Source organism: Pan troglodytes, chromosome 12, assembly GCF_028858775.2.
Source record: "Pan troglodytes isolate AG18354 chromosome 12, NHGRI_mPanTro3-v2.0_pri, whole genome shotgun sequence".
NCBI classification, from domain to species: Eukaryota; Metazoa; Chordata; class Mammalia; order Primates; family Hominidae; genus Pan; species Pan troglodytes.
In genome coordinates, this window is record NC_072410.2 from 12076303 (window position 1) to 12091198 (window position 14896).

Here is a 14896-nt window from a genome sequence, read left to right on the forward strand (position 1 = left end):
ATGTTTTGTCTCAATATTAATGCAGCCAATCAAGATGAGCTCAAGTCTGCAAACACCACATGGAGAGAAAACATGTTTTTGGGTCTAAGAGCAAAGGCATTTTTGAAAGGAGAAGAAAGAGGGAGGACTGCCCTTTCATTAAGCTGTCACTAACATTCACACCCAGTACATTCATCTGTTTACTAATGAAACCATTAAAAGCCATGTGACAGCCAAAAATGAAGGAGAACAAAAATGTCAGTTGTCAAAAGATCCCATTATGCATTAGGAAGATTATATTCTCCATGTGCCACCAGGAAAGCATTACACTCAGAGGTGAACAGTTCAGTAACGTGTACAGGAAATGAGATAAAATTCTTGGATTTCCACCGCTATTCACGTGTGACTTACGTTAACTTACTGTAAAAATGGGCACACCGTACTCACAATTAAACACACATATTACGTTTTCACCAGAACAAAATAGGTAAAAACCTACAATAGGATTTTGCCATACGAAGGAACATAACTTCCTGTTTTTATTTTTGTAAAAGGCCAGTAAAACTGATACTGATTCAGAGCTCTATAAAAACACTTAAAAGTGAACACTTTGAAGAGTTTTTGCCAATTCCTCTACAATCTCTTGCCTCATCTTATACCCAAGTGAATTTAACAATAATCCCACAAAGACTGAGGGCCTAAGAGAGGCAGAATATCACACCACCCCTGTGGGGGTGGCGGCGGGGTAAGAGGGACACACACCGATCCCCTCCAGAGTTATCTGCAGTCTGTGAATAAACCAGAGGGAGGAACTGCTGTAGGAAGCCCTGGTGGAGAAGCACAAAGGCTGATGAAGGGGAAACTTTCAGGATGTCAGGCATGGCCTCTGAATACATCCAATCATACAAAATTTACTTTGATTGTACCTGGGTCACACAAATATTTCTAACAAATCTGTAAAAAGTCTTAAAATTAATTTTTGAACTAAACTGGGAGAAAACAAAATTTCTGGGTAGATGTGATATGAGGTGATGCTGATGTCATAGTTCCTTTTCCTGGGCTTACTGCCCCTTAAAGAGCTACTCTTTTTAAGTGTTCTTTCTCTGATTTAGAAGCTTTTAACAAGTTAGTTCGCCCTTAGGGGAAGAAGAAAAGTGTGTTTACTGCACAAGGGTCTCATGCAATCCTCCTAAAGGAGATGTGCCTACCCATACGCACAAGTGAACGTCCAGCCAGCAAGACACCATCACCCACCTCTCCTGAGCTTCAAGCTCCACCTGTTTCTCACTACACACGACTGAGAGAGAAAACTGCCTTCAGCCCCGGAGTCAGAAGTGAGGAAAACACCAATTATCAAAAGGACATCTGTGAACTACAGATTGATGTTTTATAAAGTTGGCAGACTGGTAAAAATTGCAGGCCAAGTTACCCAATACTTAATACATCAATGATATTCACAAATCCACTCAACAAACACAAACACTCACATGCCTGACATTGTTCTAGGAGGTGCTCTGGGTATAGCAACAAAGGAGGCCATGCCCTGCTCCCACGGGGCTTACCTTCTTGTAGATTAACCACTTGATTTCAACTAACTACTAAATTTCTTTGGGACAAGGAGACATATTTTATACTTTTTATAAGACAAAACAAAAATAATTCCCCCTGTCAATTTCCCCTAACTCGTAAATTAAGTACACTGGATTCTCTTTAACACTTTGACTTGTGTCTGTGGTTTAGAAGCTTCCACATGGCTCGTGCTTGGGCTGGCAATTGCAAATACCACCAAATACTATCAAGGGGCAGTCTCTGTCAGAAGCCAACCTATCAAAACTAGCACTTAGTGAATGCATTCAACCTAGCCAGCAGGTAGGAGCTTTTAACAAATTAGCCAATTTCAACTTACTCATCTTAAGAGATAAATGCCCTGCTGGCTTTGGCAGAAGCAAATAAACGAATGGCCTGTTTCTTGTACAAAAAGAAAAGTCCAGTAGTTAACATTAATTAGCCTAAATAAATTCATGGATATAAACACATCCCTAAGCTCTGGCAGGGAGAAATGGCAGGTGTGTGTGTGTGTGTGTGTGTGAGAGAGAGAGAGAGAGATACAGGAGGCTGTACTCTTTCAAGTCCCTAAGCAACTCTGGTGCAGACGGTTTCCCAACCAGACCCTGGTGGGCAAAAGGCAAGAAACCATGGCAATGCCCTGGAGCCCTGAGATGTGTCTTTAGCATTTCAGAGTTAGGAGAGTTGTATTAAGCAAAGATAATGGTTTAGAAACTAGGCTTATACTGGAATTGGCAATAACTACATTAGTAAGAGCTATCAACTGTACTTAGGTGTAGTTTTAAAAAGTTATTATGGAAATAGATACTATAAATTACATTTTGCAAAAAAGACTGATCTGTAGGGGCTACTCTAACTAGCACCTATCACTATTTTTTTAAAAACCAGTTTGTTTTTTTGAGAAGCAAATACAGTTATTTCCTGAATTTATAAACCTAAAAGTAATGGCAAACACTCATCCTGCAATAAGACTTAGCTAGTATGCACACAGTAGTACATGGCTATGAAGACTATATGATAAAAACTCTTATTTTAACTCTTATTTATTCCTGTATTTTAAAAGGGTAGTTTTAATCTGTTAGTACAGTGCAACATAAAGTTCAATTATTTCTTAAGTGACAAAATACCTTCTATGGGGATAGAGAAAGCCTCTCTTTATCACTAATTCAATGTTAGCGAGTCTCACACCACATGAAATCAACCAGAACAAATGAATGGGGTCTGTAAGCCCCACAGTGGCACCGATCAGCACGAGAATTAAGTTTTGTTATTTCCTTTAGCATCAGTTTGCTTTGCCACCACGATGACAAAGGGATCCACCGGTATGGTCTTCCAAAAGCGTGCCTGGAGCCCGTGGGGTTTGGGATACAGAAATCTCCAAACACACGCTGCTCCACCCTCACTCCTGTAATCTTACCTGGATACTCAACCCAATTCCTCCTATCCTAACATACTCGAGCTATCAAAAAGATAACTTAGGTTGACATTTCTAGTTTATAAGAAAAGTAAGAACCAAGCATAAATATTTTATTTTGCTATCTGCAATGTGTCTGACCGCCGTAAATGTTGATACCTGGTCTATAAAATGGCTTTATTTGAAATGAAAGCTCTTACTCTGTAGGGAGATCAAATTTTTAACTTGGCAATTTTATGTGAACATAAAAAATTCTTCAAAGGGGAAATTCTGATGAGCTGCATTTTTACCCACAGAAAATGTAGTTTCAGCATTTATGAAAGCACTTCACTCCATAAACCTGGCACTAAATTTTTTTTTTAAAGCACAATAAAATATAAACTGCTCTTGAGGTAAAGTGACTTCAAAGCCGTAATCTGCAGCAAAAGCTCCAATCCTGCAAGTAGCAGACTCAGGCAGAGGTGACTTCCTAGGCAGATCCATGTTTTCTTTCTCTTTACTTGTTACAAGAAAAAAAAAAAAAAAAGCCACTAATCAAAACTTTTATAATGCAATGTGTCAGATATAAGCAATTTTTGCCAAAAGTGTGTCCACTGAATCTTCAAACTTCTTAGAAATCATTTTTTGAAGCCCGGAACTTACTGGTAACATTACTACCTATGGGAAAATACCATGAAGTATTCTTAATCCATTTTTGGAGGAGTGTGGAGGGCATTTTCCAACACCAAGGGACTTTAGTTCTACTCAAAGATGCATGTTTCTTAACAAACTATTCTGGCTCAGCAACAGACTATTTTTAAAGTCTTAAGTAATTTAAAATCTTAAAAGTTCAACAACTGAAAAATTAATACCGTGGTTAAGTGGTTGATAGTGAAATCAGGCTGGGGCTTTCACAAAGGACTTTCTGTAGCGCCAGCAGCCACGGCAGGAAACTTTTTTTTTTTTTTAAAAAGAGAGATTGTCAATCTACAATGAGCTCAGTATCAGTCAGGCTAAACCTTCTGATTTCTCTTTAATGTCCAAGAGCTTCTAACCCAAGAGCCTCTATCCCAGTGCTCCAAGGAAATGAAGTCACATCATGACATTCTCTCTCCAAAACCCAGTTGTTCTCTGTGACGATGCCATAAAGTGACATCTAATGACTCAGGTGTGTGTACTGGGTGGCAGGGGCATGTCACACACAAGCATTCTCAACTGCAGCCTCAGTCTGGGAACGAGGTGGTGCGACCCTCATTTCCGAGGGGCAGCTGCTGTTTTAGTTCCCATCTTATCATTACTGGAGTTCCAAGTGTAGTACCAGAAGCCAAATTAAAATTCACAGGAACGCTGCACTCTGTACTGTTTTCAGATGTTCAGATATCTACAAACACTCGAGTAGAATCAAGATTAGATTTTCAAGTAATCAGCGTGAATTAAGCTTTGAATCGATATTCAACTCAGAACTGAGAGGATTTTACACACATAATAGAACATACTTAGCCAAAAAGTGCACATTCTGTCTGGCACTTGCGGGAAACAGCCAGGCACAGCCAGGGACTGCAGGGGTGTGAGGAGAAAGAAGGCCTGTCCTTCAGACATTGCAGGGCTGTCTACCTTTACTCTCCAGAGAGATTCTGCTTTAACCACCAAAAGCAATAAAGGATCCTGTAAAAGGCCATTTCTTTGTGGACTCTGAAACCAGCTTTACACCAATTCCAAGAGATACTCCGACAATGTTTAGGGGAGACACTGCCTCTGACTGCAGGTGGGCTTTCTGAAGCTGACATTCATTTAGAGAAAGAAAAATTCCAGGATGTTTATTCAACTCTGTAAGTCTCCTTCTTTAAATATCTTCAGAAATATCTTTCTAAATTCAGAGTTATCCAAAGCTTACAAGAGGAGGGAAGCAACAGACCAGCCCCCTTACGTTTCCTTATAAAACTCACCTGGGTGATGGAGCTGTTTCTAGTCCCAGTTAGCTATAAGGCAAAGGAGAGCAACTGCCATCAGCGTTTGCGGTAAATGCTATCAGAATCACGTTTGAAATCCTCAACTCTGACGGTTCTCAGAAATAAAATAAGCAAGTAACCAACAACACACACACACCTCCCTCCAGGTCTATTTCTCACTTGTATCATTTTATTTTTTGGCAATCCCAATCAATTCCGCTGAGCCACTGGATGAAAACAAAAGCTATGAGAAATACAGTGACAGCATTAGTACTCAAAGATTCCTCAATCTGTCTCCCTGGAACACATTTGTGTCAAAAGCCTGGGCAGTCACATGAATTCAAGACAGTGCTTCAAAAACAGCTGCTAGGATAAAATACTATCAATAATAAAGTTTATGAGATGAGGCCAGTGTTTTCATACTTACTCTTTCAACGTGCACTGCCCATTGCCTTTATGGAGCCATGGTCAAAAGAAACAGCTTTCATCAATTTCCAGCCTGACCATTTGGAAACTGCCAGTAAACCAAGGCTGTGAAGTTGGACAGAAGTCTGGAAACTAGTGTTCATGAGATTTTTTCCCTGATTCACTATTATCTGTCCCTTATAATAAAAATACAAGTCTAAAGACATTAAGATTAATGTGTTATGCCTTTTTACTCATTTCTCATTCAACATCAGAAGAACTAATTATCCATGTCACCAGAGCTGTCCCCGACACACATATTAACATATTTACTAGCAGCTGGGGACAAGCCAGGAGCAAACCCAGACTGAGCTGTGATCCCTATACTCAAGGACATCCCCAGCTGAGTCATGACAGAAGCCCAGCATCTTGCACCATGTGGGAGACCTGGGCAGGAGCCCTCTAAGACTCCCAGCCTGTGTGCCCGCTTCCTGGGACAGATGCACATTTCCTAAGGCACTGCTGTCCTCGCTGAAGAACACTGAGTGCTACGAAGCTATTCCTCGTAGGGAATTGAAATGTTCCCTTCTAAGTAAGCCCCACCTCAATCTTGATTCTGCCCCTGGGACTATAAAGGAAATCTATGATCCCTCTCAATCATCACCCCACTTTTTGTCAGTGAACCTGTGCCAAACCTGGTCCTAAACCAGTTCTTTCCATGTGCCTTGTATGACATCCCCTGGGAAGCCCCTTGACCACCTGGCCCGCCTTGGTGTGCTCCTGAAATCGCTGCTCTGAATAGTGTGTGACAGTGTTCTGCCCTGGTGTTCTGCCAGTGTTCTGCTGGGGAAAGACACGGGACACTGAATACTGCTACTACTCCTTAGTTTTTCTACACCAACCTTCATCCTAGTAAGTCTCTGCGACAGCCACAGCTCCATTTCTATAGCTTTAGATTACTTTCAGGGGATTAAAAGTATCTGACCTGTGCCATTTTATTCTGAAAACCAAAAATAATCCCAAAACTAAGGACAGCTAAAAGAAGACCAACCCTGAAATTACTTTAGTGCAAAGACACAAATCCCTATATTTCTTCTACTGACAAGGTAAACTACCCAATTTATTTCCCCATAAGAAGAAAAATGCTTTAGAGACCTTTTAAAAGTAAAGATAAAACTCTATATACATTGGTTCACTTAAGACCATTCCTTAGAATTAAAATGCTTAATTTGAAGTTACTGTAAGTTGTTTCTAGCCAAAAAACCAGATCTGGGCAAGAGGGGAGGGAGATGAGAATTTAAACTAAAAATATAAGAATTTCTGATGACAAAATAAGTGTGGCTTCCTCTATGAAATGTAAAACCAGTAGCAGGAAACTGGTGATTAACATCTTTTCTCCTAAACTCACATTAAGGTCTTCAGTATTACTGTTTTCACCTCCATGATAAGAAAGACCAAGACACAGGTAAAAAAATAAGAGCAAAAACAGAATCCTAAAAAGCTGCACCTTAAACAGTTTTTAAAATAAAAATGGAAAAAGCCTATAATGTATACGGGTAAAACTTACAATGGTAAGTTTTAACTTAAATTGTACAAAGTGAAGTACAATTTAACACAGATATGATTATTGATAACACACTGTAGGGCTAAGACATAATGAAAGCTTCTCACTTAAAAGTCACAAAAGGCAGCTGCTTCTTTTTATCCCATTTTGAATAAAAAGAAAAACTTTTCACCTTGATTTTGCTAACCACTTGAGTGGCCACTGAACTTCCCTATGAAGGGCAATTCTGAGGGAGGATCCAGCGGAGTCATCTGCAAGCCATAAAAATGTTGTATAAATAAATTGTGCCATGTCTTCCCAGACAGATAACTTGTTTTGTCACAGAAGGAAAAGAACAGGAGGTAGAGTCTTCATTAGCACAAGTGCCAGTTAAGGATGTAAAGAATTCTGTGCTGAAAGACTGTGTTCTGGTGCTTTTGAAGGTCTTCCATGTGTTTGGGTTCACACATTCCTCCTCCTCCTCCTCCCCGATGCCCCCACTTTCCAGGGCAGACACGGCTGCTGCCCAGTGAGTCTGTATCCTAGATGAGAAACACACTGTGTGATACAGATAGAATTGGGATTGTTCTGGTCGGGTGCAGTGGCTCACGCCTGTAATCCTAGCACTTTGGGAGGCTGAGGTGGGCACATCACCCAGCCTGGCCAACATGGTGAAAACCTGTCTCTACTAAAAAAATACAAAAATTCACCAGGCGTGGTGGCACCTGCTTGTAATCCCAGCTACTCAGGAGGCTGAGGCAGGAGAATCGCGTGAACCTGGGAGGCGGAGATCGCAGTGAGCTCAGATGGCACCATTGCACTCCAGCCTGGGTGACAAGAGCGAAACTCCGTCTCAAAAAAAAAAAAAAAAACTCACAAGAATTGGGATTATTCTTTTTTTTTTTTTTTACTTTAAGTTTTAGGGTACATGTGCACATAGTGCAGGTTAGTTACATAGGTATACATGTGCCATGCTGGTGTGCTGCACCCACTAACTCGTCATCTAGCATTAGGTATATCTCCCAATGCTCTCCCTCCCCCCTCCCCCCACCCCACAACAGTCCCCAGAGTGTGATATTCCCCTTCCTGTGTCCATGTGATCTCATTGTTCAATTCCCACCTATGAGTGAGAATATGTGGTGTTTGGTTTTTTGTTCTTGCGATAGTTTACTGAGAATGATGATTTCCAATTTCATCCATGTCCCTACAAAGGACATGAACTCATCATTTTTTATGGCTGCATAGTATTCCATGGTGTATATGTGCCACATTTTCTTAATCCAGTCTATCATTGTTGGACATCTGGGTTGGTTCCAAGTCTTTGCTATTGTGAATAATGCCGCAATAAACATACGTGTGGATTGTTCTAACTCAATGTAGGCCAGTTCCGCATAGGCACCAACTCCCTACACTGCTATGACCACTGCGGAAGGGCCATGGCCCTGACACTGAGATTTCCAGGCAGGCTGAGGCATTTGCCCCAGGGTTGTTAATAGGCCTATGGGAGGACCAAGGCTGGGCTGGGTCACCTGCTGGAACCTCCTACTCCACACCTCACACTAGAGGAGCAGAGGAACACAAAGATGAGTCAACACCTTGTACAGCGTATGCCAGGCTTTCTTTGCCGAGGACAGAGTTCTAAGCTTCAAATGAGCACCCTGGTGAAATCCAAGTGAAAAGAGAAGGAACTGTTGGCACTCGTATATTGCATTAAACGCTAATGAGAGTCTCTTTAAATCAACAAATATTGCACTCCTGCTATGTATCAAACTTTTTCTTAAGTTGTTGTTTTGACTAATTTAGTAGAATTTATGATCAAGTATCAGCAAAAATGAGGTGTAAACTCACATATATACTAACATTGTATCTATTCAGAATTCACTATAGACTACTTCAGGTTAATGCCTTTCTCAAGGGACCAAATAACAGACAAATCAACAAGAAAATACACTTCTAGTCTTTTCTCCACCACACTTCCCACAGAAAAGTAACTCACTCAACAAATCAGGTTATCGAGCTTGGCTCACCTCAGACACCTTCGCAGATGCACGTGCCTAAGAGAAAATCAGATTCCATCCACTTAAGCTGCCTTCTTTAAAAAAAGTATCAAACCACTCCGTAAGTCTTCTATAAACTGCTAATAGTAAAATGTTTTAGGAACTGGAATGGGAAGCATGTTATGACCCAGGAATACAATATATTTTGGGGGGAAAGGGCCCCAAGGTATTTCAAATAGCTGAAATCCTTATATTGAACGTGTTTCCATTTAACACACACACTCTTATCAGCTTGAAATGATTTTTTTTTTTATTTTAGCTTCAAAACCATCTCACTCCTAAGAAAGGGAAGTCCAAACTAAACCAAGCATTATGTACTGTGCAGAGGGCAGTCTGCCAGTACCAAAGACCCAAGTTCAACCCGGGGCTCCAACACTAAGCACAGCCCAGACTCATGTCCAAATCCCCAAGTTCGGTTTCCTCACTCTGAAAGCAATGTCAAGTCCCCACTGCAAGGTTTACAGACACAGCACTTGCAGTCAACTGGCTGGCAGTGACTGTGAGCGCAAGATGTGTGACTGAAAGGGAGACACGCTCCATGGGAAGCCCTCACTGCTGCCTCGTGGTCCACACAGAAAGGCGGAACAGGAGGAGAGCTGCGTGCCAGCAGCCCTGTCTCAGGGCTATTTCTTGCCACACCTGTCTTGGCAACTCTACTCACGAATCATGTGGATCTGGTCCAAGGCAGAGAAGAGAAAATACAAAGCACATTTTGGTTTCCCAGAGGACACTGGGGAGACAAATTCATTCTAAGCAAATACTTAAAACCACGAAGGCCTGGCCTCTTACAAACGGGTTAAACCGGGTACATGTTGCTTATACTGACGGTTTACTTCCGCTACCTCATAGTGTGTGAAAAAAGGTTACCAAGAAGAAGGATCCATAACTCACTCACTTAGAAATATCAAAATTTTGATTATCAATGGCCAACAGTCTGTCTAAATTGTCTTCTCACTAAAGGAGTTTAATTACCTCAGGGAAAAGAAGGAAAACGCAGTTGTAGAAGTCTTGATTGCATTCACACAATGAACACTCCTAATGTTAAATCCACGAGCAACCAATGTATCCCTTATTTTGGGAAAAAGTACGTAAGTTTGGATTGCAAGAAAAAGTACTTGAGTCTATGTCTCATGTCTCAAGACACATTTTGAATTATAGTCAAGTTTCTGCCAAATCAAATGGGCCGTCTCCAGCAGGTGTCCCCAACTCACCCCCAATTCAGACAGCGCTGGGGTGGGGCAGGTTTCCAGATGTCTCTCCATGATTTACCCAAGAAGCTGAGGTTCTTCTCAGGTGATGTTTGGTTCACTGGCAGGTTAGGGGTGATTCAGACCTCCTCTTCCCACCCTCTCCAGGCCACTTTCTAGAAAAGATGTTCTTTTTTGCTTGCTTGTTTGTTCTGGGACCCAGGGGATTAGAATTATAGTAGCATTTACAGATGAATTCACTTCCCTAGGAGTTTCCTATACTCCTGGAACGACAGCTCCTTTCCACGGAAAGCAGTAGAGAGCACTTCATTACAGTCATGCTCACTAACCTGCCAGGGCTGAGGGCTCATTGAGGGGCAAGGAAAGATTCCTGTGCGAGTTTCTACCAGGGGCTTTCTGTCGATTTGCTTATGGAAAAACTCCCCATGACCCTCAGAGGTGAGCACTATGTCCTCACTTGATGGCTGAGGAAGCTGAAGCTCAGACAGACTCACTGCTCCGCCCAGGTTCCATGGAGGGCAGGCAGGACCCGACCCAAAACCTGCTCCAGACCCAAGAGCAGCCTGTGGGGGAGACAGCTACCAAGAGCAACCTGCCAACACCAAATCCATCCATGATCCTGCCCGATGGAGATGTTCCCTGAGAGATTACTCACTTTGCAAAAAATAAAAAGGCAGACCCCAAAAGAGTAAATTAGGGGGCTAATGTTCACCCCGAGTACTTTCGGTGATGGTCCTGATGGGACCAAAGCTTGATCAGCCCGGACAAAATCTTCACCAATGCAAAAGACACAACGGTTAACACTGAATCACACAAACAAGGTATGCATGCCCAGTGACAGGCTGCTGGGAATGCCAAAAACAAAGATTAAAATTATAAAGAGCAAAAGTTTTAGTAAGTATTATCTATTAAATCTGTTCTGATTATAAACATAATACTAGTTATGACAATTGTGTACATACACAAAGGCACACAGAAAAGACCACCTGTGGCCAGGAGCAGTGGCTCAATGCCTGTAATCTCAGCACTTTGGGAGGCCGAGGTGGGCGGATCACTTCAGGTCAGGAGTTCGAGACCAGCCTGGCCAACATAGTGAAACCCTGTATCTACTAAAAATACAAAAATTAGCCAGGCATGGTGGTGGGTGCCTGTAATCCCAGCTACTCAGAAGGCTGAGGCAGGACAATCACTTGAACCTGGGAGGTGGAGGGTGCAGTGAGCTGAGATCATGGCACTGCATTCCAGCCTGGGTGACAGTAAGACTCTATCTCAAAAAAAAAAAAAAAAAAGAAAGAAAGAAAGAAAGAAAAAAGGGAGAAAAGCCCACCTGTAACCAAAATACAACAATACCCACTACTGACAATTTAATGTATTCTTATATTTTTGATATGCCAATGAACTTCTTTAATATTAAACCAGACTATCATAAATAATCTTGCAGCTTTTTAAAACTTAACATCAGGCCAACAGGCATTTCCCCTATGCCATTATTCTTTTTAACACCATGAAGACAGCACCAGTCTGCCAAAAAAAGGGCAGAATAATGTAGATTCTCCCCTCCCATTAGAGGACCAAGGACAGTCGTTTGGCTGTATAAACAATGCTGGCATATATGTTTCTGCTAGCATTTCCTGAAAAAAAAAAAAAAAAAGTGGGGAGGAATGTTACATCTTCTGCTCTGTGCCTGCAGTGCAGGGTCTGAGAGATGTGGGTGGCACAGAGCTTACAGTCAGCACAGAACCAAGCCTGTGAGGTCTCCAAGGACAGGTGTGATGAGACTTGCAGAGAAGGAAAGCAGTCTGAGGTCAGATGCCCCAGCACAAGTCTCAGCCATTGACCGAGCAGGGACCAGAAGTGGATTAGGCTAGAAATGTCATCACATGAGGAATACACCAAGAGACTGAGGCTGGTCTAACAAAGAAGGAATGGAGACAACTTAATTCTGGTGCGGGAGGTGGAGATGGGCAGGGAGAGGTGGTGGTTCATAGCGAGTCCTGTGACAGGCAGGATGACCACAGACATGAGGTGTGTGGAGACTGGGCCAATGATCAGATTTAATGGTTTTAAAGTAAGTGAAGCAGCAAGGCATCAGAATGTACAGCATTCAACTGGCAATTAGGTGTGTATCTCTAAACCTACTACAAGTACTCTAAATATAAAACAAGTCTGAATCTTTAGTAAGAAGTCCCCCCTAAGGCATATAAAATCGGAATTGGGTTACCCAGCCATTTTCAGGAGTGATGTTCGAAAGCGGCACAGAGCATGCCCTATGGTCACACCATGAGAGTCACACACAGTGGAGTTACAGCAATAGATGTTACGGTTATCATGTGAAAAAGGTGGCCTGGATCACAGCTAAATCTCTTTCCATCATTGTAAGTCTGTTATTCCACATGGAGAGTAAAAAGGAGTGAAGAAGTAACTTCTACAATTCAGAGTAGTCTTTGCAGCCAGAGCCAACTGATACTGCTATGGTATAAACGTTACATGCCCCCAAAACTCTCGCTGAAACCTGACCTTGAAAGTGATGGGTGTTAGGAGGTGGGGCCATTGGAATGGGATTAGTGCTCTCACAAAAGAGATCCCAGAGAAACCCTCACATTTTCTATCACTCGAGGACACAGCTCGAAGGTGCCGTCTAAGTGGCCCTCACCACACACCAAACCTGCTTTTGTCTTGTACTTATCACCCTCCAGAATTGTGAGAAATAAACTTCTGTTGTTTGTAAGCCACCCACTCTCAGGTATTCCATTAGAGCAGCTCAAAGGGACTAAGACAAACAGCCACCATAAACACCTAAAGGAAGCTGCAGATCTCTAGTTCCACTAAGGTGGAGGAGCCATCTCCCCAGGTCCTTCCTCTCCCAACTGAAAACCCGAGACAGAACCTCAGACAACCCTAGAGAGAACACAGCAAGCAGGCCCAGGAAAACTGAAGCGGGAAATAGGACAGGCTGCTGGGGACCTCAGGACTTGAGGGATGACGGACAGGGAGTATGCCGTTTTCCTCACTCCCACGTATCCTGGACAGCATGCTGCAGAAGAAACCTCCAACTGGGCCTCTCCAAGAGGCGTAGATAACAGCTCCACGGGAGGCCTGTTCTCCATCGCCAAGGGACTGAAAAGAGGGTGACCTAACAACAGAAAACCACTCCATGATTCCTGCCCTACTCTAGCCAAACAGCAATGGGAAAACCACAACGCCCCTGGCAGCAGCCCCACAGCACTGCGTGGCCAGAGTGGGGAGTTGATCTTCCAGCCCATCCCCAGCCCAGGGGAAGCAGGAGGTGCTCTGATTCCACCACCAGATGGTGTCAGCAGGCCGATCTCCCAGACCCTCCCTGGCAGAAGCAGGCAGAGGTGATCCGGCTGCCCGGCCAAAGCAGTTTTAGTAGGGCAGTTATCTAACATCCCCTCCCAGGGTTACATTAGTGGGGCTGAGCAGTGAGCAGTGAGCTAAGCCTCCACCTCTACTAAACAGCAACGGGTGGGTACAAGGTGGGGTTAGTTAGTTGACATGACATTACACACACCCACTGAACCAGACAGTGCAAAACAGGGTTCATGGGCCCATCGGCTCTCCCAGCCCCAGCCTTGGGTGTCTGGGCACCCAGTGGGTACTGAGTCTTCGCCCCATCTGGCTAATTAAAGAGAACAAAAGAGAACTCTCCCATCTAGCATCAAAGAGGGAGAATCAGGTAGTAGAAAGTGGGCCTGGTTGGCATGTTGTACCTGACCCCCCCACCCCTGGTGGGGTCAGCTTCCCTCAGAGGGAAGCTGAGTTCTGACCTCTACTCTGCAGAAACAAGGTGTGAGGCAGCCCTCTATGGTCTCCCTGCTTCCTGATGTCAGCAGTGGCTGAGGGAGCCAAGCTTACACACCTCCCCCAACAACTGGACACAATAAAGCAGTGTGCACTGGGGCCCCTCTTTTGTTTGGAAAGTACCAGCAAAGCCAAGGAGAAATCTGAACTTCCAACTTACCTAGTAGAAACAGGCAGAAATCTTAGAATTGAAAAATATAATTAAACATAATTTTAAAAACAATCAGTGAATATGAGGCAAAATCAATAGAATTTACTCAATCTGAAGAGAGAGAAAATATACTGGAAAAAAATGAACAGTCTCAGGAACTTACAGGACTAACAAAAGCACTAACATTCTTATCATCAGAGTTCCAAAAGAGAGGAAGGGACTGGAAAAGTATTTAAAGACATAATGGCTGAAAACTTCCCAAACCTGGCATAAAACGTGAAACTCCACATTCAAGATGCTGAGTGCACCCCAAAAAGGATAAACCCAAAGAACCCATGACAAGACACATCACAATTAAACTTCTTTATACTAAAAGACAATCTTGAAAGCAGCCACATAGGAATGACACATAACGTAGTTGAGAACACCAATTTAAATGACAAGGGATTTCTCATCTAAAACCATAGAGGCCCTAAGAAAGTGGCATGTTTTCCAAGTACTGAAAGAGATACATCAACTGCGAATTCTATCTTCCGTGAAGATATCCTTCTGGACTAAAGGGGAAATAAAGACATTCCCAGAAGGAGAACTCAGAGGAGTTGTTACTAACAGACCTATCATTAAAGAACTAAGGAAGTTCTCTAAACGGAAAGGAAATGACAAAAGAAGAAAGCTTAGAACTTCAGAAAGGAAAGAACATTGGAAGGGGAAAAATGGAAGTGACTATTAGTAGACTAACAGTACTTTCTTAAATCATATTTGATGGTTGAAGCAAAAATAACAATACCAACTCATTCAGTGCTCAATGTACATGGAGGAAATA

At 42.7% G+C, this 14896-nt stretch overlaps 1 protein-coding gene across 28 annotated transcripts in view; it reads right to left on the reverse strand.

The window, feature by feature from the left end:
* The window catches only part of BCL2L11 (BCL2 like 11), a 47511-nt gene that overhangs the window by 18949 nt on the left and 13666 nt on the right, over nucleotides 1-14896 (reverse strand). Inside the window, exon 3 of one of the 28 annotated variants that reach the window (XM_063789438.1) lies at nucleotides 7214-7377. The exons of the other annotated variants lie outside the window; for them this stretch is intronic. Within the exon in view, the coding sequence (XP_063645508.1) occupies nucleotides 7298-7377 (80 nt within the window). The 3' untranslated portion in view covers nucleotides 7214-7297. Of the gene's footprint in view, nucleotides 1-7213; nucleotides 7378-14896 lie in introns of those variants that run through there. 28 annotated transcript variants of the gene reach the window in all.